Source organism: Contarinia nasturtii, unplaced genomic scaffold (genome assembly GCF_009176525.2).
Source record: "Contarinia nasturtii isolate CC-2019 unplaced genomic scaffold, AAFC_CNas_1.1 Cnas_scaffold_1240, whole genome shotgun sequence".
Taxonomy (NCBI): Eukaryota; Metazoa; Arthropoda; class Insecta; order Diptera; family Cecidomyiidae; genus Contarinia; species Contarinia nasturtii.
In genome coordinates, this window is record NW_022198581.1 from 5763739 (window position 1) to 5789053 (window position 25315).

The 25315-nt window shown below is 33.2% G+C and overlaps 3 protein-coding genes across 8 annotated transcripts; 1 reads left to right on the forward strand and 2 right to left on the reverse strand.

Annotated features, from left to right (window-relative positions):
- The first annotated feature begins 140 nt into the window (after positions 1-140).
- Positions 141-9342, forward strand: LOC116345446 (telomere-associated protein RIF1). 6 transcript variants are annotated; one of them, XM_031774826.1, is made up of 12 exons: positions 141-294; positions 583-740; positions 1859-2630; positions 2724-2936; positions 3012-3295; positions 3406-3553; positions 3642-3772; positions 3901-4044; positions 4130-4484; positions 4568-5044; positions 5176-5359; positions 5446-9342. In XM_031774826.1, the coding sequence occupies exons 3-12, from the start codon at positions 1926-1928 to the stop codon at positions 8964-8966; spliced, it is 6162 nt and encodes a 2053-aa protein (XP_031630686.1). In that variant the 5' UTR covers positions 141-294; positions 583-740; positions 1859-1925; the 3' UTR covers positions 8967-9342. The 6 variants fall into 6 exon arrangements, with proteins under 6 accessions (XP_031630686.1, XP_031630689.1, XP_031630687.1 ...); XM_031774829.1 differs by lacking the exon at positions 583-740 and having other exon boundaries at positions 141-315; XM_031774827.1 differs by lacking the exon at positions 583-740.
- Positions 9343-9374: 32 nt separating this feature from the next.
- LOC116345082 lies at positions 9375-12888 on the reverse strand. The gene is made up of 7 exons (XM_031774129.1): positions 12868-12888; positions 11935-12013; positions 10342-10641; positions 9980-10267; positions 9811-9914; positions 9611-9722; positions 9375-9547 (listed from the first exon to the last, which is right to left on the reverse strand). The coding sequence occupies exons 1-7, from the start codon at positions 12886-12888 to the stop codon at positions 9513-9515; spliced, it is 939 nt and encodes a 312-aa protein (XP_031629989.1). The 3' UTR covers positions 9375-9512.
- Positions 12889-13698: 810 nt separating this feature from the next.
- LOC116345448 (protein ultraspiracle) lies at positions 13699-24329 on the reverse strand. The gene is made up of 7 exons (XM_031774833.1): positions 24302-24329; positions 21090-21855; positions 16042-16327; positions 15594-15948; positions 14997-15167; positions 14667-14904; positions 13699-14586 (listed from the first exon to the last, which is right to left on the reverse strand). The coding sequence occupies exons 2-7, from the start codon at positions 21172-21174 to the stop codon at positions 14342-14344; spliced, it is 1380 nt and encodes a 459-aa protein (XP_031630693.1). The 5' UTR covers positions 21175-21855; positions 24302-24329; the 3' UTR covers positions 13699-14341.
- Between the last annotated feature and the right edge of the window lie 986 nt (positions 24330-25315).

Sequence of the window (25315 nt, forward strand, 5' to 3'; positions counted from 1 at the left end):
GCTCTGAATACCAATACAAAACGATCCTGTGCAACACAAATACAAATGCTTCAAGTTTTTATCGGTAAAAAAATGAGCGCGAAATCTGTATTCATATGTCAGAATACTATTGCAAATATGATGGCGGCAAATTGTTGAAATCTATAAAAAAAAGTGTGTGTGTGTACATTTTATATTAAAAAAAGGACAGCAATTTTTGTTTGTTAATATTGTTGTTTTTGCAACCGTATCGTGTGAAATCAATCATATCGAATTTCGGATAAGTCAACCGGCTAGAAAGAAGCGATAAAAGATGTACGTTTTGTCAGTTGTGCGGTAATATTGTTTTTCGTGTGTTTTGATGAAAAGTCAACTGCTATGCTGATGTCGACATTTATTTGAGTCAAACGCACTCATCCAGTGTGAATTGCTTTCAAACTTTTTTTTGCCATCTCGTCTCGCCTTTTCAAAGACGCTTTGTGTAATCATATGCGTCTTTTAAGTGTTTCGAATTTATTCTTTTAATTCACAATTTATTTTTGTTCTCGCCAAAAATCGCCAAATAAATCGAATTTATTGTGAAATTAAATAAAATTCGAATAGATTTTGTATCGATTTGCGATGGTGTAAAGCGTGTTTGTATTGTTTAAATATTGTATTTTGTTTGAAGAGCAGTGCTGTTTGTGTTGGCAAATTTATTATTATTGTCGATTCATTTCATTTGAGTTCATTTTACATCTGAGCTGAATAGCTAAAATCCGGTAATTTATTGCAAAAATTTCTAAAAACTTAGTAAATACTTGCATCGACTACACACGGATTGTCTATCTTCCATAGTTTTTATTTATAAAATGAAAAAAAAAAAAAAGATAGTCGATGTAAGAGAACGAATTGTTTGTTGTTGAATTTGCTTTGTTTTCAGCACAACATATCCAATTGGTTAAGAGAGTCCGTGCAACGATCGCAAAGCAGAACGGCATCAAATCGTTTTTTACAGTGCAATAGCATCAAGAATACAAGTGAAAATAAATGAGTCAGTCACCGTTGTTTAGCTCTGAATTTCAATTGTTTTGTTTGTCGACGACAACGACGACTACGTCAAACTTACGGCAAAGTGTATCAATTTCAAAATGTCACAAAAAAATACAAATTGTGAAATGAAATGTGATTCAAGTGATTTCAATTCAGTTCAACATTTCGATTTGAAACTTTCATAATAAAAGCGGCGGCACAAATGTTTTGATATGGAAAAATGTTTTACTTGCAAATGGTTGAGGTTCGAGAGACTTGTAAACGCATAAGAGTCGGTCGTGTGTTTGACATTTAACAATTTTGACATTATTGTTTGCGATAGACGAAAAATAAAAGTTGTTTGTGTTCAGTATTATTGTGACAATTTAAGTGTTCATTTCGTACCTTTTCTAAAGTAAAACTTACCAAACGTATCCATTTCACACAAATTAACCACACATACAAAAATTTGCTGTAACTATAAAGTGCAATTATTTGAAAATAAATTTTTATTTTCCGAATACACTTTGTTGTTGTTGTTGTTGTTATTGAAAAAGTACTTTTTTCACTGAAACACTTTTGTCATCATTCATTTCTCATGTTGCATTCACATTCAGTGCATTTTCATTATTCATATTACTATTAATCCGCATGTATTATGCTATTTCTAATCAACATACTGTACATACATAATTTTAAATCGTAATTAATGGACAAACATGTGATGAGAACATTCATGAAATGCCCAAGAGGATTTTAACAATGCGATTTGAGATTGCAGATAATATTCGTGTGGAGCATTGATTTTCATCTGAAGTAAATGTCGAATGACGTGATTAATTTGTTGATTTTTGGTTATATTTGACAGGTATTCGGCACATAAATTCATCGACAAAACGAATGTTATGTGAAAACAACGTTCGCATTAAATCATTATGAGTCTACCATCTATTCCCAAGGAAAAAACTTCAAATAAAGTTAGTTTAGTTACAAGACCGAGTGTTACGTTAGTTCAACCAGTGTCAGTGATTGGTTCAAGTGTTCCGAAGACAAAATTAATTTATGTTCAATCAATACAAACAATTCCACCATCAACAAAAGCGGAGCACGTTTCTATCACAACAAAGGTGAATACACCGAAATCATCAAGTCAACCAGTGACAATTGCTCCCAAAAAACCAATTTCAAGACCAACAACTAATCAATTGATTGCTGTGCCATCAACATCATCAGCTTCAAATCGTTTGCAAACATTTTTACAATTCAAAGCATCAAAAGTAACATCGGCCGTTCCGAGTACACAGAAATCATCGACTATTGTTGGCCAAACTGTAATCAATTCGCGACTTCAACCGAATGATAAACATACAATTTCAAAAATTGGTCCAATTCAGGAGAACACATCTAGTATCGTCAATAACAAATCACTGCATTTGTCGAAAATTGATCCGGTGAAACTTCGGTATCGTACGATTTTAGAAAATTTATTACAATTGAAAAACAGTTTCATAAGACGAACAATCACACAAGCCATTCAACAGAAGCTTGCTAATCAATCAAACGAAGATTTGCTTAATGTCATATTCAAATCATTCGAATTGACATTATTATCGGTGAATATCGAGCAAATCTATTTGAATGTAAGTTTGAACATAATAAATCTATATATGGAACAATTTTTTTTTATTGGATTTTGATCAAATGCTTCGTCTTTTAAAAACAATATATTTTAGGAAACTTATTTGAATGCAACGACAGCATTTCTAGCTAAAGTGATTGAAACCGGTCGGTATATGGAATTAATCGAAAATCGACGAGAAACACAAGATATTAAAAGCTTTATAACATCTGAAATGTCATCGATACTTAACAAAGTTTCACTAGAAAGTGTTTATAAAAATGCCCGCGAGATTTTCGAAGAGAAGCAACGAGGATCATATGCACAGGTACTGACCCTTTTTGCGTCAATAAAATTTCTAATTTTTTGTTCAATAATAATTTTTCGGTATTAATCCGTGCAGATATTGGAGTTACTCATAAAGGTGGTCAGTTGCATAAAAGTGTTGCCTGAAACAAAAATGACATCAACTGAAATTGAGTTTTGGTTGAAAGACGTCTTTCCACTGGCATTTGATTCGGATGAAGATATTCAAACAAATGCAATTAAAGCAGTGAAAACAGCAATGCCGATGTTGCTTGTCTCACATCACCATTCAAATCCACTATGGGAACAAACACGTTCCAGCATTCTCAATGAATATACAGTGAAAATAGGCAACTTCTTCAAACATGGAAGTCCAAAATGGTATATGACTTGCCTTTCTATTATTTATTATTTCTTATCGATTCTTTTTCGATTGTTTGTCAACTATTTTAAATTAATTCTATTCTTTTCTTCTGTGATTCTCCCCTTAGGTATATGACTTGGTGTATATGCGTTCGTCTTCTCGACATCGATATTCCACGGAGTGCGCGCACTCTAAACGCCTTTCTTTCCATAGTTGAACCGGCACTAAGGAGCAATGTACCAATTCGACGTGCTGAAGGTTATCTATGCTGGCGTGTAAGTGTACATTCTCAATCGCCTCAAAATCATAGCCATTAATTGGATCATAATAAATTTTGCGACTTTTTTAAAAATTCATTTACAGGTTTTGCTAGAAGTGTTGGTGCGTCACAATCGTTTGAATTCGGAAAAGCGCTTGAAATTGATGTGCACACCATTAAAATCGTTGCAAGCAAAAACCGTCGAAATAGCGACAAATAAATTTCAAGCGTGGTGGTATGTTATATGGGCAATTCACTTAAAAATGTCTTTCTATTTTTAATTAATTCTTATTGATTCTTATTCGATTGTTTGCGATTATTTTAAATTAATTCTATTCTTTTCTTTTGTGATTCTCCCCTTAGGTATGTAATATGCAATGTGCAGGGAAATGTTGATAATTTTATATCGATGGTGTTTGAGCCATTTCTTCATTTTTGCTTTGGTCCATTATTATCGACGCCAAAGCTACTTCTAGAACCAAACGAAGCTTCAACACAAGTTAAGAGGTAACTTTGTCAGGTTTTTTTAAAAACTGTTTTTAATAATTTAAATATGCACATATAACTCATGAATCACAATTAAAATTTTCAGCTTTCCAGACGTTTCGTTAATGGCAATCGTAACATTTATACGCGTTCTTGGTGGAAGCGATAAACAAATCGATGAGTTGTTTACCAAATTCTCGTTGAATCAACCATCGTTTGTGATTTTAAATGAAACAATATTCAGCATTCAATCGACCGCAACGTATTTAATAAATGCATGCGGCGAAGCGACGCTTATGTTGAATCGTTTAAAAAATAATGCAAACAATAATATCGATTGCATTACATTGGCAGTTTGTTTATGGTCACGAATGTTTAAATACATAAATCAAGCGAAAAAAATTGAACATATCAACCTAATTTTGGACAACGTTTCACAATTGCTACGACTTAATTTACTTGTAAGTATATTGAATGATCATTCCAGTTTGGTATTTTCAGTGGTAAAGTTAAATTGCTCGTTCGTTTTGAAAAATTGTTTTAGAATCCATCACAAACAAAAATGATTCCAGTCACGTGTTCATCGATTCTTGTCGGTCAAATTGGTGCGTCGTTCCTTTTCGATCGAAATGACGGTGATATTTTGAGTGAAGAAAAAGTTAAAACGATTGTTAAACTCATGAATACAATGGTTCAACTACCGAACATGAAATCACGACTTGATGAATCGTTGGCCAAATTATTAAGCGTATCGCATCAAGATGATAAAGAATTTGAGAAGAATTTCACATTTTTCCTAACCGAATTCTATGAACAATTCATCCAAAATGAAGACGAACAATCAAACGGATTTCATGCCAAAAAGTTAACAATCACTTATGAGTTCATTGACTGTATTCTACAATATATACAATGCAACGCAGAAAAAGCGAACGAAATGTACGCGAAAAATGTGCATACATTGCAAGTATTTTACAAGATTCTCTATTGGCCACTGTCACTCTATTTGCATCGAAATGAGGTAAGTTTATTTACAGTTAATTTTTTGTTTCGTTTTTTTTTTTTTTTTTGATTATTTTGTTTTTAATTAACCGTGCTGTTTACATACGTTGCAACTAATCGACTTTGTTTTTATTCATGCCGTTGCTTCAGTTTGATGACTATACGAAAACTTTGCTGAGAGCAACTGACCTATTAACAACCATAATTGGTAAATTGGATTTTTGCAAGGAAAGCGCAAAAGCGGTGAAAAATACCATTTCCCATCCCGATCATTGTATCTACGTCAACGATACCATTGCTACATTGTTTGAATATATGGTTTATGAATTTGATGGTAATATAACCTTATTTCTTAAGAAATTTCATTTTCAATTACTTTAACTATAAATTTATCTGAAAAATATGATTTTTCTGTTCCAGATTTAAAGAATGCACCATTGGATATGCTCAACTTATGTGTATACGTAATTAAAAATGAACAGCATGAAGGAAAAAAAGTTGTTAAAGGTCTGAAATCGATAACTGAAGCTCTTATCAAGTTTCGTCGTGCGATTAGTCAAAGTCAATTTGAAATTATAGCACCCAAATTGTGTGAAATAGTTCGATTGATCGATGGAGATAAAATGATTGTGCGAGCCGAACCGAGTCTGGTTAAAGATTTAGTAGAAATGATTGGAAAAGAGAATAAAGTGGAAAAATCTCCAGCATTGGCCAACAAAATGCTACGATCAAGCAAAAATAATCCAGCTGAATTTGTTGTGGTGAACAAAGTATGGAAACTAGAGCCGAGCAAATTGACTGAACATCAGAAGGAGAAGATGAAAACACGTCGATGTGATATACCAGCTTTGTATAATGACTTGAGTCAGAGTCAGGATAGCGCCAGCATTCAAGGATGGGCACCAAAAGCGCTTGAAAAAACAACAAAAACAGCCGATGAAGAAAGTATAAAATCGGAATGCAACGAAAACAACGCAGTTGTGAACGATAACACTGAATTGCCAGTAGATACTGTACCGTCATCACAAACAAAACAAAAAACCGATAAAGCATCCAAAACATCTCCGAAACGTTCAAGTCAAAGTCAAAGCGACAGCGACAGAGAAACAACAGATGAAACGCATGTAAAGCGTCGAATGAATCGTGAACTGAATCGTATTCAAATCGATGCAAAAGTTGAGGAAGTGCCTTACAATAGCCTATCAGAAAGTAATCGTCTAACCCGTAGCACAATAAAGAAAATCGAAGAAAAACCGGATACACATGCAAGGAGAAAGACGCGATCCGATAGTGTAAAACCCACCACAGAAATAAAAGAAACACGAGTCACTCGTACATCACTAGTACATTCACCGGTATCGGTGAAAGCAAAAAACAAAGTTTTAACAACAAAACCACCAGAGATCGAAGCGTCAAGTGAACCAACAACACCAAAACGACGATCTACCCGCAACTCTATATTGGACACAAACCAGAGAACAGCAGATACACAATCCAATTTAATTCAAAAGGATGAAAAGAAAAAGACTGAATTTAAAGATACACTTGAATTGAAAGTAGAAAAGCTACCGACCGAAGAACCAACAGAATTCGCTGACAAACCGAAAGTTGAAAATACAAAAGAAGTTAAAGATGCAGAGCAAGTAACGAAAGATTCCACGAGTAATGAAATAGCTGAAGAGCAAATGATAGAAAAACCAACCGAAGATACTCAACATCAAATAAATGAAAATAATGGCACCGAAATGGAGATTGATGAGCCAATAACTGCAATGGAGACCGATGAGAAACAAGAAAATACGCTTGACACATTAGCCACACAATCCAATGAGTTGAAAGATGATAAGATGGAAGTTGAGGTCGAACAGAATGCACAAATACTAGTGGAAACGGAAACCATATCAACTCTATCGAATGGCAATTGTTCAAATATGGACGATTTGCCATCAAAACACGGCGAAACTGAGCATGATAGTGAAACGGACGTAGTAAGCCGTTCATATATGAGTGCTCTTGTTTTCGATGATACAAACCTATCAAAAAGTTTAAATGGAAGTTCAATTGTAACTTCGCCAGAAATTGCGGCGCCACGGAGTTTGGAGTTCTTAAGTGACACAATAAATATTTCACCAATTGCATCGGCAACGGCAAACGTTGAAAAGACGGCCAGCGTTGATGATGGTTTGGATGAAATAAAAAATCCACAAGAGTCCGTGATTCCAGAAAATCAAGAAGTGAATGAAAAATCAACGACAGAAGAAGATAGAAAAGAAGAGACCGAATTGAAAAAAGTCGAAGAAAATGATATCATCAAAAATGTAGTTGCACAACGATTGGCTACATCTACAATTGGCGAATCACCCATTGCATCTGGTACAAAGCAAATTAAAACACAAACACAACTTGCAATTCAATCAAGCACCCCAATTCAATCTCATCACAGTCCAGTATCATCGAAATTTAAAACCCCGTTATCGGGACGTGGTGCACAATTACTGAATATGATCAAGAGTCCGAAACCTGCATCACCAACACCAATGTTAATGGCGGAAAGTGCGTTTGTTAACATTTCAAAAACCGCATCGCCAGCCATTAATCAATTGGAAACGGCACCAATTTATGAGCATGTTGTCAGTACACCAGACACAAAAGCGTCAAAAGAAAAACAAAACGAACGAAATGAGTTGAAGCCAAATGAAAATGGAAACTTTTTAACACTATCAGGAGCATTACCATCGCCATATGAAAGTCCTGGCATCAGTATTCTAAAGCGAAAGAGCTCAAACATTTCAATGGACGATTCCATACAATCGCCGGCGCATAAGAGAAAGCGTGTTTCTTTTGGTTTTCCATTATCACACACAAAAGAGTACATTATCGATGAAGAATTTACTCCATTCTATATGTTGCCATCGAACGATTCACCATGTCGACGTGCCAATCGTCTTAAAAAACTAAAATTGAAACGAAACAAAAATCAAAATGACAGTGCCAAAACAGTAGTAGCCACCAACGATAGTAAAACATCACAATTGGCTGATTCGAATGCAATAACGCTTGAATCAACATCACACGTTAAGCAGGAAGATGTGAGTGTGAGTGTGAAACAAATACGGGAAATAATTGGAATGGATAGAGACACGTATCGGGCCAAACAGGAGAAGAAATTAACTGGTGATGCCTTAATAACGGTAAAAACGAATTCAAACAATCACGATTCAAATAGTGATGACAGCTCAACGGAGTCAAATGAAGATGAACCAATTGAAACCGTTAAAGTACCAATTGAAGCATCATCACAATCGCCACAATTTCCAAAAACCCTTGACGATTTTTCCGATGATGCAATTTTTTCGCATCTATTATCAAAGTATTCACCAAACGATATTCTCAAAAAGTTTGATTCGGCATTCGACGCAAGAGTATTAACCAAACGGCTATCTACGATGATGACGAACGATAAACAAATCGAAACGGTTGTTTTGGAAGAGTTGGCCGAACAACATTCAGAATCATTTTTGGAGAATGCAATCACCGAAAATCTTTGCTCAGTCATTTGTGATCGTTTAACATTGAAATCACCAAACGCAATTATCGATTACACCACCGAAAAAATCAATATGGATGAAAATTTTGCAAGTAATTTCCTTGATAAAGTGTCCGTATCGACATTACGTCAAAAACTTATGGACATTGTGGCCACAAGTAAGCGCGAACAACATATATTACTCGACGATTTTTTGACGGCTCTTAAGGAATATATTGGAAGCACTCATCGAATGTCACCACGTACAATTGACACCGGCATTTTACCTGAACACATTCATTTGTGGATATCAAAGCTGTTCGATCAGTTTAAAATCACTCCCGAACAATATCTTCAACTAACCAGCATTTTCATACAAAGAAACCCACCAGCTTCGCTCGAAAATTTCGATTAATTGCATATTCTTTTCGGATCGAAAAGAGCAAACAACAATATTTGTTTCACATTTTTAAGCGAACAATCATGTAAAAAAACAACAACAACAACTAACAACAAAAACTCAAACACTTCATTACAAAAATATTAATTTGAAAGAGATTTCATCGTATCTATTGCATTTTAGCTCGCGATTTATTGTCTGATTAAGTAAGTTCAAAATTCGGTTGATAGTAAATAATAATAATAAATAATAAGTTTCATTTGATTTAAAATAATGAGAATCCACCTATTTTGGCCAAGAAATACACAAACAGGAGAAGATAAAAATGTTAATTTATTTTTTAAGTCTGAACAATAAAACAAAACATTGGAAAAATTTCATTTAAATTAAACATTTTTCGATTAATTAATTATCAATGCCGATTTTTTGTGCTCTTCGAAAAAAAATTTAAATCACAATGTCATATAAAGTATGCATGACACATTAGGTATTAAATGCTAGCGAACCGAAGTTTCTTCTTTACGAGACGAATTGAAGGTAAATTATTCTTGTTATCCCTGATTACAGTTCTGTACGTTCATCATATACAACAACACCTATGGAAATAATTTTTTTTAACAATTTACATTGCAATTCCAACATCAAAAGCAAAGATTTACCTTCATGTTCAAATGGTATACCAGATAAATTTTGTGATCTCGATCTGCAAAGCGCTATTATTGCAGCCTCATCTCGACACATTCGATTGCGTCTTTTTTTGCTCAAATTCATCTGAAAGCCATTTCAAATGTATAAATTTCATAATGTTCAAATTATTATTTTTGTCATTTTTTAGAATGACATGTGAGTATTTAATTACCTTAACATAAAGATTGGCTATATCATCAGTTGTGACTGGTCGTTGTTTAATTCGTCCCCATGCCGGTAGTGATCGTGTTCGATAGTTCTCACATTCACTAAATGCTTTAAACAAAATAAATATGATTAAAAAGGTTTGAGGTGAACTCTCAATTTCACAGAAAACATACCACTGGTGGAAGCGTACAAAGGATTCAGGACCCACATCGATTTATGCGTTTCGGGAATATTTTGAAATGAACAATCATCAAAGCTCGATGCATTACTATTAACACCACAGCTTGAACTCGATGGAAATTGTTGATAGTTAAGCATATATTGATGGCGATACATTGAAGACGATGTTAGTGAATGTATTGGCGGTGAATTGTACTGGGATGCTTGTACGGAATTACAAACCGACGATGAATTTGTTAGAAGATTTGTCCATGGTTTCACTCCGATTGCTGAATGTGGAACTTTATATAGAAATATTTTACGCTTATCAATGCGAATGTATGCCAATTTTATATTTAATGTTGATTTTACTTACAAATAACTCCGGTACTATTTGCCGTTGATAATCCAGTTGAATCACGCGTAACAGCCGAATTTTGTGATAAATCAAATTTCTTCTGACGGCGACGTGGTAGAAACCAACAAAATAAAAACGTTAAAAAGACTAATATGAAGAAGACAATTAGGCAACCACTTAGAATTCCCCACCACACAATTTCTGGTAAGCCTAGAAATCGCTTTGGAGCGCCAGACTCAATAGGTGGCCACATTCGAGCATTTAATGTGACAGACCATTGATACAATCCGTCTGTGAAGTCATTGATATCTTCGGGACCTGCGAATTAATTCAAACACCGAAAAATAATCGATTTTTAAAATGATCGGCAAACGAATATGGTCATTATCATTTATTTTTAATCACACACGAAATGGTTTTGCACTTAATTCCCTTCCATTTTATTAATGAAGTAAAAAAGTTAACGCAGTTTTCGCACATTCATTCACTTCAAATATCCGTCACGCTTTTTTTTGTACCTGGCAATATGACTAAACTTTCATCATCAGAAGGTGTACTGTTTATTGTTGTGGTTGATCGAACCGTTGTGGCCATTGGTGTTGGTGATGATGTTTTTATGATATCAACATCTTCAGAATGACCGTACGCAGGATATATGTAGACTTTAGTTCGATTCCGACCAGAGCTACTCTTCCATTTTGAACTTCCATTTTTAGTAGCATCCAACCACCACTGACCAGATTCATACCAATCCATCAATTTAAAATTAGTAGTTCTTTTTTTTTTAACTGAAAGCTCCAAATTATTTACAGTTTTTTTTTTTTGATCAACGGAAAATTCAACGAACGAATGGGAATGAATTAATCAAAATTTATGATCAATATAAATTAAATTGATCTAAGGTAATTGAGGTGATGTCACAACGTCAAACTGTAAAAGTCGTCTAATTCGAAAGTTGAATATAAAATGGATGTAAAGTATAAAATTTCACAGGACTTTTGATAGAAAATGCATTGGGTTGAAAAATAAATATTTGAACAGTCCTGGAGAGAATACCGCTTTAAAGCTCAGCATGGCAAAAGAGCATTATCTTCAAGCCTATCGTTCATTCAGTGATGCGGCTTTGTTCTAACATTTCATTGAAAGAATAAAAAAAGGGGGAAATAGTGTAAACAGCTATTTTACGACTTCAATACACACTAAATGCGACACATAGTTAGCGGCAGTGATAGATTTTGAGGTCATAGTTTCTCATGTGAATGAAAAAAAGTTATAACAGCTTTTTATTCATACAAAAGTCCCTTGATCTTTGAAATTCTATATGCTTCACGGTGTGAGCTTGTATACATTTAGATATATGATGAAAGTTCATTGACACAATGCAGTTTCAAACAACGAATTTCAGTTCAATTATAAAGCTATATTAAAATGTTGAACTCTACAAGTGAAATGACTGCATACGATTTTCACTAAAGGATAATCCTTAATTAGTACTTACTTAAAATTTATTTATATTGATGGTTCAACATTTTGTTTAATATACCGTATAACTGATTCTGAACGTTCAAATCGATTCAAATGTGGTGTTAGTTTCAAGTATATGCAACCTACATGTCAAATATTGAATGCTGTACGATTGAACAAATTGAATGCATATTTTGTTAGAAATATTCTTTGAGTACTGCACATTCTCAATAAGGATAATGTTCAACTCTCACACAATTTCAAGGTATGCAGAATACACACCGACCAGTTGCATTATCACATTTACACTCACACAAGCATTCAGTGTATTTTGTTTTGTTGATGGTTACTGGTTGCCAAGGTACTCGACCAATACATACAAGAAAACGAATGTTGCTTCACATATAGGAATATACTCGATTCAGAGTGTGATTTTTTTCTTTAATTGATTTTTCCTTGCATATCATAAACATAAAATGAAATTTGTTACCACCTACTAAAACTACATAGGAAAAAATGTATTCGTCTTTTAACTTACATTTTTCATCTGGTGTTAATTCATAACTTGCATCTCGATTATATTTTCACAATAGTACCACTCCTAGGTCAGTTATTCGTACTTTGAATTCTTTCAAGACTTTCAATTTTTTTCTTGATCAAAACTATTAATGTTCTTCTATTTCTGAGAACTATCACATTTACACTTGAAATTTTCAATGTTTTTTTAAATTGGTTTTTAAATCTTGATCAATTTTGAACAGTTTTCGACAACTAATTGTTTAAATATTTAAAAAAAATACTTAAAATATTTTGAAGCCGTAAATAAACAGATTGCCGAGTTGAATTATAGTGAAACGAATGTAAACGGTTGCCTGTCTGCAAAAGTTTATTCACCGCATAAAAGCAGTTGAAAAGTGTGTGTGCGTCGAAGCAAGCACGGTTACACTACCGCCATGTCAACACATACATATTTCAATTTGAAAACACTTTCAATGTGGGGTTCAATATTGAACGAGACACAATAACAATGCTATTGATTGTGGTCATGGTTAAATTTTATTGCCTATCGCGAAAAATTACCAATGTAGGAGTGTTATCCATTGTTAATGATGCAAGCACGATAAAAAGTGGATAAGACGCTCATTTAAAAATATTATGCTCAAGGGTTGCATTTTTTTTTATTCAAAGGTGGGTATTTGAATAATAAGAGAGAGAGAGAGAGAGAGAGAGTTTTACCTTGAATAAACGTTCTTTTACCTTCTAGAACATACAGTTGCCTCGAATTTCTGTGCCAATAACAAATACTTGAAAAAAAAAAACTGATTTCATACAAACACCACTTATATCTTTCATATTTTTATCTTTATATTTGCCATTTTGCTGCCACAAACATCATGAAAAAAAGCTGAATTTTGTTTCAAATTCGATTCAATATTGGTTGAATCCGCAGTAAAATCGGTTAATAATGAAATTTAATCGTGTAACCTTTATATATTTAGTCTTTTAGTTTTTTTTATTCATGAAAACCGTTCCATTTATCTTCGAAGATTTTCTTCAATTCAAACATTCCATTATTATCAGATTTTACTGTGGCATTCTTTTTTTTAAAGTCATGAAAACGATTATTTTCATAATTAATTAAATATTTCACGATTAAAAATCAATTATTAATCATGAAAACAATATCCATTAAACCGTACACATGTCATAAAATGATTGGTTCCATTAAATACTGAATTTAGTAAAATTTTTGTGTTAGATTCAATTTGATAATAATTAATGTAATTAATTTGTCTGATATATATATTTATATATATAGATATTAAACGAATCAACCTGAATCTGAATTGAGTTTAATTGAAACAGATAAATTTCCATTTTACAAACAAAAAAGAAAAGAAAGAAGGGAAATAATAATTATTTCTTTGACTCGTTCCCATTGCCAATTATATATTTTGCACACTAAATTCTCTTTAGCTTTTTACCTATTCCTAAGCTCACATCTTGAGAGACACATCCTTCAAATTGTATTTTACTTGGTTGTGTTTTCTTTTGTCTGTATTCAAAAATATTAATTTCACTATCAAAAAGATTTTTCAGTTTATCATTTTCATTTTTCATTTTTTTTTTTTTTCACATATAAATTATTTCAATAAACAACTACTCAAGTGCTTAATAATTTCATCTATATATTCTTATTATATTGAAATGTAATAACTAATCTTTTCATTTGTTGTTTGTATTTATCAATTTGTCTGTAAATAACGATGAAGGATGATAATAATAGCTACTATCAATCAAACAAGTGCCGGAATGAAGAGAATGTAATGTGACTCGATTACGGTGTTTGCATAATAGTACTATTTGTTTTTATTTGTTGTTTTTGGTGGTGGACGATGACAATCTGACACTCTTTGATGTATTCGGTGAATGTATGTGTGTGTGTGTGTGATGAATATGCTGCCATCCAAACCGGCCATAAAAGAAACTCCAGCAGTAGTTTGACATCTATATCTTTAATCATATTTATAATTGCGTCTGTGTCTATTTCAATTTATAGAGGTGTATCTAGCATTTCTCCAATGAATGTCTCTAAGCTCTTGTCGCCAATCAACCGGAAACAATATAAATGATCTAAACATTTTAAACTAATTGAACGTAACGCTGGTAATCTTAATAACAGTTGAGCAAACCGGCCATCATCGCCAGGATGATGATTACGACAATGTTCGTCAAGGCATGCATAGATTTTTTCACGACACAAATCAACGTCCTGCTTGCATTTTAGTCCTCGAATGTCTGAAAAATGCAAAAACAGGAAATATGACAATTGAATTGAGAATGACACCTCATTTATGTTTTTTTAATTTTTTTTTTACCTGGATTGAATAGAATTATTGCCTTTAAGCACGTCAATTCAGCTCGATCAATGCTCAAACGCTTCATCTTTACACTGAGCTCTGATAAAATGCGATCAAATATTGGTGCAACACCAGCTTGATGTGCACTATTTCGATGTAGTGTAAAATTAGGACCTAAACACATCAATTGAGGTGGCCGCACCGGAGCCCGTCGATCAATCGTCCCATCGGCATTTGTCCGTTCCTGATCGAGAAACTATAAATAAAATTTTGAATATAGAATTTGAATGAAACAAAAGTTTCTCAAAAATAAAATTTACACACAATTCAGAATAAACAATTGATTACCTCTATGCTACGCCACGCAACTGTAGCTATCAGCAATTCATTCCATCCAGCCCGCAGTAGAGTGATTTGGTCCTCTCGTTGTAATTGTGCAAAATGTGGTGTTCTTCTGGCATATTCAATCAACTGATAAAGTTGTTTGTTCACCATTTGACATAAATGTGAAACGGCACCCTGCAAAAGGAAAATCACCATATAAAACTGATCAATATACAAAATGCTAGGGGGTAGACATGATTCATTTGATTCACTGTGATTCAAAAGATTCACATTGTTTAGATGACATTTGAAATGTCACTTATGTGTCATGAAAGAAGTATTTATTGATAAATTAAAATTATTTGTCTTCGAAAAAATGATTTCTTGACGTTTTTTTAAATGTATTAACTCATTTTTTTATCTTTTTTGTGTTTTTATAGTAAATTTCAAATAAAATCAACGATAATATTTAGAATTTGTTGAACGATCATGTTAATAAAACCAAAAGTGATGCTTATTTGACATTTGAATGATTCACTGTGATTCACATGATTCAAAGTTTTATAATTCGTGTCTACCCCCTAGACAAAATGAATGGCCATTGGTTTTGGTTAAAATTACCTTGTATTCGGCTTGAACAACGGAATTTGGACCAACCCTTAAATAAGGTATTGCATTATCACCGCCTCTATTTTCACTCTTTTGTTCAGCTTCCATTAATCGTTCAATTGTTAAATCTCTAACCGGATTTGCTTGACTGACATCGTCTGTCTGTTTTGGTAACATTTTAGCACCACGTTGTCGTTCCTCTTGAACCGCTTCACGTTTCATACCACAAATTAAGCACTTTTGATAACGGCAATACTGACATCGATTTCGTTGACGCTTATCAATTGTGCAATTTTTATCCTCTCGACATGCGTAGGTCAAGTCTTTTCGGACGGTCCGTTTGAAGAATCCTTTGCATCCCTCACAACTATTTCAGAATATTAACGACAACAATGTATTCGTTTTCATTTCGAAAGTGTTTCCATTCATTAAAAAAAACAACAACAAATTAACAACTCACCTGTACACTCCGTAATGTTTTCCACTTGCACGATCACCACAGATCGAGCATAAATGTTTCGAGCCACTCAACGGATGATTTGGCGGGTAAGATAAGCGATTTTGTGCAGTTGTTGGCGAAATGTTTGTTGCAGCCGAGATTGACATTTGATTGAAATTACTCGGACTACCCGGTCCTGGACCTGGTGAAAATCCACCCATACTGTTTCCGTTTAAAAGTGATGTGTCTGGTTTTAGTTCTGGCGGTGAAATCGGCCCCATTTGTCCCATTAGTGATGGATCCAGCACTATAATTCAGAATTTATAAATGATTATTAATTGTGTTGATTAAGCTGTTTGCTTTTAAATTATTATTATTAATTTTTTTAATTAAATAAAACATGGATAAAAGGATTATTCAAAACTTTAGTCTCTATTCTTAAAATAAAAATTATTTTTTCTTCTGTTGACCCAATTTCTTTCCAAGAAATCGTTCGGTTCATACGTAAACAATGAAACACATTTGGCCCAATTTATTTATTTACTTTTCAATACAACACTGTAATCTTGTCGCTTCGTTTATCCGACGTGTTAGTTTTTGTCTTGTTGCAAAATTCCACTTTGAATCGGTTATTCATTTTAAATCTCTCTGTTTGACATTTATTGAAAATATTTTGAATTTTCTCCACGACCCAAGATTTCAAAACAAAACCGCATTTGTTGCTTGCATAAAATTCTTTAATGCGAAAATAAACGATATTTTAAACCTGAATTTATATCCAAAAAAAAATTGTATTAGGCTAAGATAAATGTCAAACTCAAATTTATTTAAATGGCAGAATTTTGTTTGGTTTTCAAAGCGTGTTACACTTCACTGTTTACCTCTATTGAATTTAATTCTATAAATCGTTTTTTTCTTTCTCTGCGGCTAATCTCTCGTTTATAATCGAAAATCCAAAAGAGTTTTCAAATATAGTACATTTGTGGATTAAGCTGTGAACGATGACAAAACTTGATTTAAAACAATAAAAACCAAAAACATTGCACTTTTATCAGTTTTCGTATAATTTTTACAAAATCGAATGTTTTTCTTTCCGTCTCGTTAGAAAACAATGTATGTTTTGTGCACTGGATGTTAGAAAGCACCGATTCAACAAACAAAATTTCAAACAAAAGCATGAAGACACAGAAACTGAGCAATTCTTGAAACGGCAATAGTGCATGAATCACTGAACGACGACGGCCATCGATAGTAACATACAATTTAAAGAAGAAGAAAAATATAAAATACATATAATAAAATTATGCGAAAGGAATGGAAAGAAAGAGAGATAGAGAGAGAGAGAAAGATAGAGAACAACGTCTATATCAGCGTAGAAGTCGCACGACTGCTTCATCGCACTATATATGCTTTGCGTGTTTATCAACGATACCAATGTATTTGTTTTCGCATTATGCTTTAATTTCAATTTTTATTGTTGTTGATGTATCAAAGGCAATATTGTTGTAAGCTCTAGTTGTGTTTATTTGGCAGCTGTTTTATTTGTTGCAGCACCATTTCGGCGTAATCGATGTGGCCAAGGGTAATGCTACCTAAATATGAAATGAACTTTTATTTTTAATTTTTCAAATCACCGTTTGCCACCGTCGAAATGAATGTGCATTTTTCTCAAAATGAAAAATAATAGAGAGAAGAATAGAACATATTCTTCCGTCAAATCAAACGCATCATAATTTCGACAAACAAAAAAAAAAATAATAATAATAATAGATGAATTCAAGAAATTAAAATCGAGTTTGAGTTGCATTCGTTTACCCTTATGTGCGCGCCAGATTTATGAGAAATTGAAAGAGAGAGGGAGAGAAGCACATCACAACACAATCTGCGAACGCACCACATCGAAAGTTATTGTGGAACAATGAATGCGAAACCAAATGCAAATTGAATTTCGTATGTATGTTATACGAACGGTGAATATTTTCTTGCAATTTCGCGAAACTGGAATAGTGACGTATGCTGTATATTGTGCGTATGTGCATGTGGTAGTGTTTGAATGACTTTGAGTGAGTATAGGTTTCTGTACACTGACAACCCATTCTGCACCGTTCACATATATTAGATATGGTTTTATATACGTTCCTCTGTCTAATTTCTCCTTTTTTTTATAATGAATACACAGAACAATTCATTGAAATTGTTGCTTTTCATATCATCTCAAGTGCGTTTTATTTGTTTATTGGCAAAATTTAATTGCACAAAGACTGTATTTCACAGATTTGAAAAGAAATTTTCGAACAAAAATCACGCATTCCGATTATCATAGAAGAAAATATGTAAACAGCTATGATAATTCATCATAGGTTAATTTGTGTGGAACACCAATCACCAGTATTTAAAAAAATAAATTCATTGGAATAAGACAGAAACCGATACTCAGACAATATAGTTGAATATAAAATAAGAAGACAAAGTGAGACCAATAAAGCGCTGCAATTTGAGTGAAACCGTTATCATTGTTCGCCGTGCTCTTGAATATAGCGCGCTAACACTCACACATCAATGATCGTAGACATTCAATGTGTTGTTAGATATAGAGATTTCACACATGTGCATAGTTTTATATGTATATTGGTAAAGTTCTATTGGATTGCATCGCATCGCCAATTCTAGACCATGTATACGTATCATATATATAGACATTTATACATATATAGAATTTTTTCATGCCGAATTCGGCTTCTGTCTCCTATATACTTCTTTTTCGTTTCTTAGCGTAAACCTCGATGTTGTTGTTTTTGTTATTTTGGAGCTGATTCAGTTTGCACTGATGAGAGAGCGTCGCTTTCATTGTTGTACATTTAATTCGCTTAAAATGGGTGACCTTGAGCAACATTAGATCATCATTTCGTTTTATTTTCAAACAAGCGCACACAATACACACACACATGCCCTACACCCGGTTCACATATTAAATTTATGCATTTGAGAAATCGGAAGACACTTCTCCTTGTACGCTGTCGTATGTATGCTGTATAGCTCAAGCTGTGCACAAAACAGCCCCGAACATTTTGTCAGCATTTGAGCTTAAATATTTACTAACAATCGATGGATACACACTCATACCAGTAAATGCAGAAAAATCTATTATTTAGACAGACATATTTGATGCAGTTGATAGGACATGTCTCAAAAAATACATTAAATTCTTGTCCTTATCTCGATCGATTAAATGGATTACTAAATTGACGCACTGTCTGACTTTGTATCTTTTTCGTTTGGCTCGATCTACTCCGTAGAATTCGATACATCCAAATATCTTTTGAACGATCAAACGTAAGGTGTGTTCTTCTAATATTCTGTTGAAAAACCAATTACAATCAAATGCACGACCATTCTTCACAGTTTTCTTTTTTTTTTTTTTCAATGAAGCTCTTTGAAAATCAAAGCGATGTGTCCGAGGAAAAAAGTCGACCGTCAAAAAGCCACGTCTATTTGAATGTTAAAAAAGCGTGTTTTCATCGCGTACGAAGGAGCGTTGATCTGATTTATACAGTAGCGAGAAAAAAAATACTGTGTAGTAAAAACTAAATGTGCATGTAGAAGCGCAGTAATAGAGCTGTCATGAAAACAATGTCAGCATGGCAATAGTGTAGGTTTTATATTTAAAAAAAAAAGTAAGTATACACGTCAAATCAAGGTCAAGTTCGGCTTGATACGCCATTTTTTAACGATTTTTTTTTAATAAATTCATTCTCGCACATGAAATTGTGCAGATGTGAATCGTAACTTTTTTCAAATGACTTAGTGTATCGTTGACCAAATGGACATTCTTTGACGTCATCGGATGCATCAACGAATATATTTCATATATAATTTTTCTTTCTTCGTTGGTTCTCCTGACATGAAAAACAAATGACCAATTTTATTTTTAGGTACTTTTGGAGATCGATTACATTATTTGTGTGTTTCGGTTATATATTTTTTGCGTTTGTCGCCGTTGTCATTGCCATTGGCGTGTCGCCGAATAAATGGAAAGTACAGAGAATTGTGCCTGATGCACCAAGCTAGAACAAGTGATTTTTTGCAAATACTCGAAAAATTGACGCCACTGCCAGAAATGGAAACAAAGTACGCGGCAACAGGGCGCGCAAACCATATGTGTGACCTTCAAATGTGCAGACAATGAAAAAATATAAACATATTTTTTTTTTAATTGTGATCATTGAGATTTGTGTGCATGTTTGGATATCATTTGTCTATCTTTGTATTTCTTTTGCGCTACGTTCTTTTTCGCCCCGTATGCCTTGCTCGTTTGTGTTTTCGTTGAAGTTTTGTTGACTGTTCCAAACGTGAAATCGTTAAATAATTCTATGAGAACACATATAGTAAACAGTATTTTGATTAATAAATACACATATTTGGCCGAAATGATTCAGTAGAAAAGAACAAAAAAAAAATAACAACAATATGCCGTGTTCATTTGCGCGCGCGATGTTTTGCGTCATGGTAATTTAGTATGCCTGGGGTTTTGTAGGCATCAAAGCTCAATAGTCCATCTATTAAAGGCTTTTTTTTTTCATCAAAAAGTGCACGAATAATTAAATCGAAAGTTGATATTTCCAGAAATTCGATTGGCACAACCGGAAAACACATATGACAGACTCGATGAACTGCAAAGTGAATGCAGACGTGACATTTTCGCCTCATTAGCAAATGTACAAAAAAAATGAACAACTAATCATTCGACTCATGAGAATGTCAAGCAGAACAATGCTTAGAACATCACTGCAAAAATCACTTTAGAAAGATATAAAATCTCGTAAAAAGAATCATCTTTTAACGCTGTATATGCTATAGCTAATAATGTTTATTGTCTGTTTTTTTTTTTTTTTTTGATGATGTGATGTCATTTATCAAAGTGATTTGATTTGATTTGATGGTGTCGACTTTGAGCAAATGACTCAAGTGAATCTTGTCACTTTTCTCAATAGGTCGAAATGGATTTCAACGCCAACGAATTTAATAATTGTTGGCACATTTTTCACACGAATTTAATTGCAAACATTTACCTGACGAAAATGGACGATCCCATACTTTTCCCTGCGCTTGAATAATATCGGCTACTGAAAGCATTGGTTTTTCTTTTTTAAGCATTTTTTGTTTGAACAAAGAGTGTGCGATCGAATTTCAGTGTCGCTCTCCCTTTCACTGGCTCCTTCATCGGCGTTTTGTGCGACTGCCCTTATTTGTAAATATATCACTTATTTCTTTCTTTCTTTCTGTCATTTACCAATTGTATTTTTAAAAATGTGTGTGTGTGTGTGTGTGTATCGAATATAAAGGAACAACTGGGAGTTTATGTCACCAATTAAATGCACTTATGAGCTATAAATTGATTGAAATAAATAGGTCGATTAGTGATGACACTTAATTATATATTCGGCACGAAAAACTGTCAAATCGTTTGTCTTTGTACAATGAATATTGATGCATTTTCGAAAATATTTTCCATTTTTATGGCACGACACAACAAATAAATGTTTTAGTGCACATTATTTTTTTCTTCTATGATTTTTTTTAATTGTTTTTGTTTGTTAGTGCTGTAAAGTAATTGAACCTTAGCTGTGGTTCTCTTTTTTATTGTCATTTAGATTGTTCTGTATGCGGCAGTCATTGATGTGGAGCCAAGGAATTTTCGGTGGGATTTTATCGTTGAATATATATGATCATTTTTACGGTAACAGATGTGCCATTTCAATGTTCTCGACTTTTTATGTTTTCTTCCCAAACAAAAATTTGGTAAATCAATTTGAAACCGATCCACAAGTGAACGAACTAAACGAAACAAAAAAAAAATCAAAATAAACCTAGTAACACTTTGTCTCCATGATGAAGACTTGATCACATTTTTATGTAGAATTTATTTTCTTCACACCGATTTATTTCTGTTACGCAATGATTAATGGTCATTTTTTTTTAAATCGCAATAAAATTTGTGCTTGTTTACTCTTCGTTTGCTTTCGTAATACAGAAATTAATTTTTCGTAATACAGTTAATTTTGCCCATTGCAATAATCAGTCAAAACTGCGTTTTTCTTTCGTACGGATGTTGACATTGTAATTCGTAATATGATAAAATGAATGTACTTGAGCCGAGCGTAAGACGGCGTAAGGTAATACTTTCAATGTTCGAAATGTAAGACGATACAACTGATCTAACCCGGAATCAAGAATCGAGATTTATTAGACAAATCAAATTGTATCTAACACATAGAGGTATTTATCGACAAAATTTTAAATAATTACAATCGAGAACAATAAATTTATGCAAGCGTATTCAAATGTTCCGACGTTTCACATGAATGTGATGATAATAATATAACGATGCTATTTCTTCAGCTCAACACTATTTTCTGGAATTCGAGTTTGTATCGAATTTCATTCTAATCTATTCGATCCGATTTGAATTTGAAAAATGGTGCCGGTTCGGTTATTTTTTATTATACCTCAATTCAAAGCATTTTTTACAGAAAACGTTCAACAATTGTAACCAATGAATTTGAACAGTGTAGCTGTAACGATCAATCAACTATATCAAATCGAGATTTTAACGATTTAATCTACTATTTACAATCATCGAAATAATAAAAGACACTCACATATATTATTGTGAAATGTCACATAAAAACATTATATGAAAAATTAACAAACTGCGACACTATGTCCATTGAAAGTGAAATGAAGAAGAAGAAGAAAGAATTGGAATTCCATTTGCATCATTAACAAGTGAATAAATAAATTATAAAATACATCAAATTTTGTGTGTGTATTTCCTTTAATTTTGTGAATGTGATTGTTATCGACTAAAATACAAAAAAGGAATCGATTCGAACGGGATGCAAAACAACAAGTCGTACGAAGAAAAAAAGAAGAAGAAAAGAACAAAAACTCTGATATTTTTGGCGGACTCGAATTAAATAAATATTTCGACATTCAGTAAAATTTATGTTCAGTTGATAAGTCATTTTAATTGCTTCGAAAATCCACTTAAATGCTTTTGTTGTTGCTGCTGCCGTATTTTGTTCATCAATAAGGTTTAAATTGTTGAAAAGAGGGGAAAAATGTGCGTTGCACGGATAAACAAATTGGGATTTTAGTTGCAGAAAACTCATTTGGATCGAAAGCAAAAGTCAATATGACTTTATGACAACAGCAAATGATTTTCTTTTTTCTTCTTGCCTGAAAGCGAATGGCTGCTTCGTAGGCCTGAATTATTTTCAAGCAAAAATAAAAATTTATACTTTTCTTAAGGTTGGATTCTCTATTTGAATGGTAGAAATTGAGGTAATTTGAACAAAAAAAATTAAATGTGATCATCAATCAATGGGTGTATATAAAAGATTCGAAAGACTGACGTATCATTTTGCGACTTCTCGCGATTTTCATCATCATTTGAGATGAACAAATTGGCGAATACAATTTATATTTATTTGATTCAACAAGGTAATGTAAGTAATTACACATTGATTGAGTTTGAAAGTAGCGCCCACATAAATAAATTGCCTCCTTTAATGGTTTTTCAGTGTTTGACAGAATGCTCTATGTGTAAAACTCATCAATTCAAATGAACATCTCTCTCACTGTGCCGCCACACTTATTGAATGTGTATACAAATAAAAATCGACGATTCGAGATATGCAATTTACTGTGAGTGTCACAAACTCGATTTTGTTGGATATAAAAATGGAAATAAATTTACATATCTCTTGAAGTATGACTGAGAGTTTTAAGTTAAGTGACGATTTAGTTCTTACAATTGTTCAATAAATCCGGCACGATTTTAACACACATCCATATTGTTTTCGTTATTTTCGTGTGGTTTATTTTTTACATTATGCCATTGAAATGTATAGAAATTTCAAAATTTTCATTTTGATTGTAGAACAATTTCATATCCCTACACCGACACCGCAATAACAACACCAACAATCACGGAATTTCAAACGAAGAGAATCACAAATATACAAACACCGATTTACTTTACGAATGATTTAAAATCGATTTTCAACTACAGTAATTTTCGAAAATTTTATTTTGTTCGACTCGAAACCGATAACAATCGATCGATTGAGAAAGATTTGAAGAACAAATAGAACAAGAAAAAAAAAACACGAAAAAAAAAAACGAAATAAATCACCAGGATTTATAAATACATATAAATGACCATGTCAATCGTAACACAAACACACAAATTGGCGCTAGCAAACAACAGCGAACCTACCGATAACACAGCTGAAACTGTACTGTTCTATCATGCGAAATAAAATTTGTGAGTTGATTGTGGCGGCATTCATAACACAGTTGGCTGGAGGAAACGGCGGTAGGCTGTTTTGAACATAAGTGATTTGTGCATTTTTTTGCATACATTGATTAACTGAAATCGAACCAAATCGTTCCATAGTTTAGCGCACAGAGTGGAAGAGAGTAGAAAAGAGTGGCCGACTATTTGCAAATTAAATTCGGCATAATAAGTATTGGTTCATTTGGTTTAAGGATATGATTGAAATTCGGCGAATAACATTTTGTTATTTTGCACATGGTTCACAAATCATTAAAATTGGACTTCGCATTCGCCTTTTGCAATATAAATATGAAAAATATCTAGTAGAAATGAGCAAAAATCGCGTAGGTTTATTTTTTTTATTTTTATTTTTTAATGACAAAAGCCTATTTTAAGGAGTTTATTTGCGCATTTTGTAGATACACAATCGCATTTAGGTTTGTTGCTGGTTTTGTTGTGGTGGTGGTGGTTGTTGTTGTTGTTTCTCTATATAGCGTGCATCAAGCATTTGAAGTTCCACCACACACCGATTTCGAACGAGGTAAACGAATACATATATGTATGTGTGTATGAGAGAGTGCGGTTCAATCTATATATTAGTCAAAGCGAATAGAATGCACACAAAGACTCAGAGTGGGATAGATCTACATAAGTTTACATTTCGCGCGCGCACACACATGCATACAAAAATATTCCGCGTACCGAAAATTTGTCAAAAAATGCAGAAATAGACGTGGCAGGCAGGCAAGCGAGTAACTTTTCGACAATTTATTCTCTCTCTCTTTCTTTCGCTTTATAAATGCGGTAAATTAATTGCATTTTTCCGGGCTAGTGGTTAGATTTTGCGTACTATTTAAAACAGCAGACATTGGGTTACACGTTGTTTTTGTAGTTGTATCGTTGCGTCTTTTCACACATTTGTTGTGCATGAACAACGCTTTGGATTCAAAACCG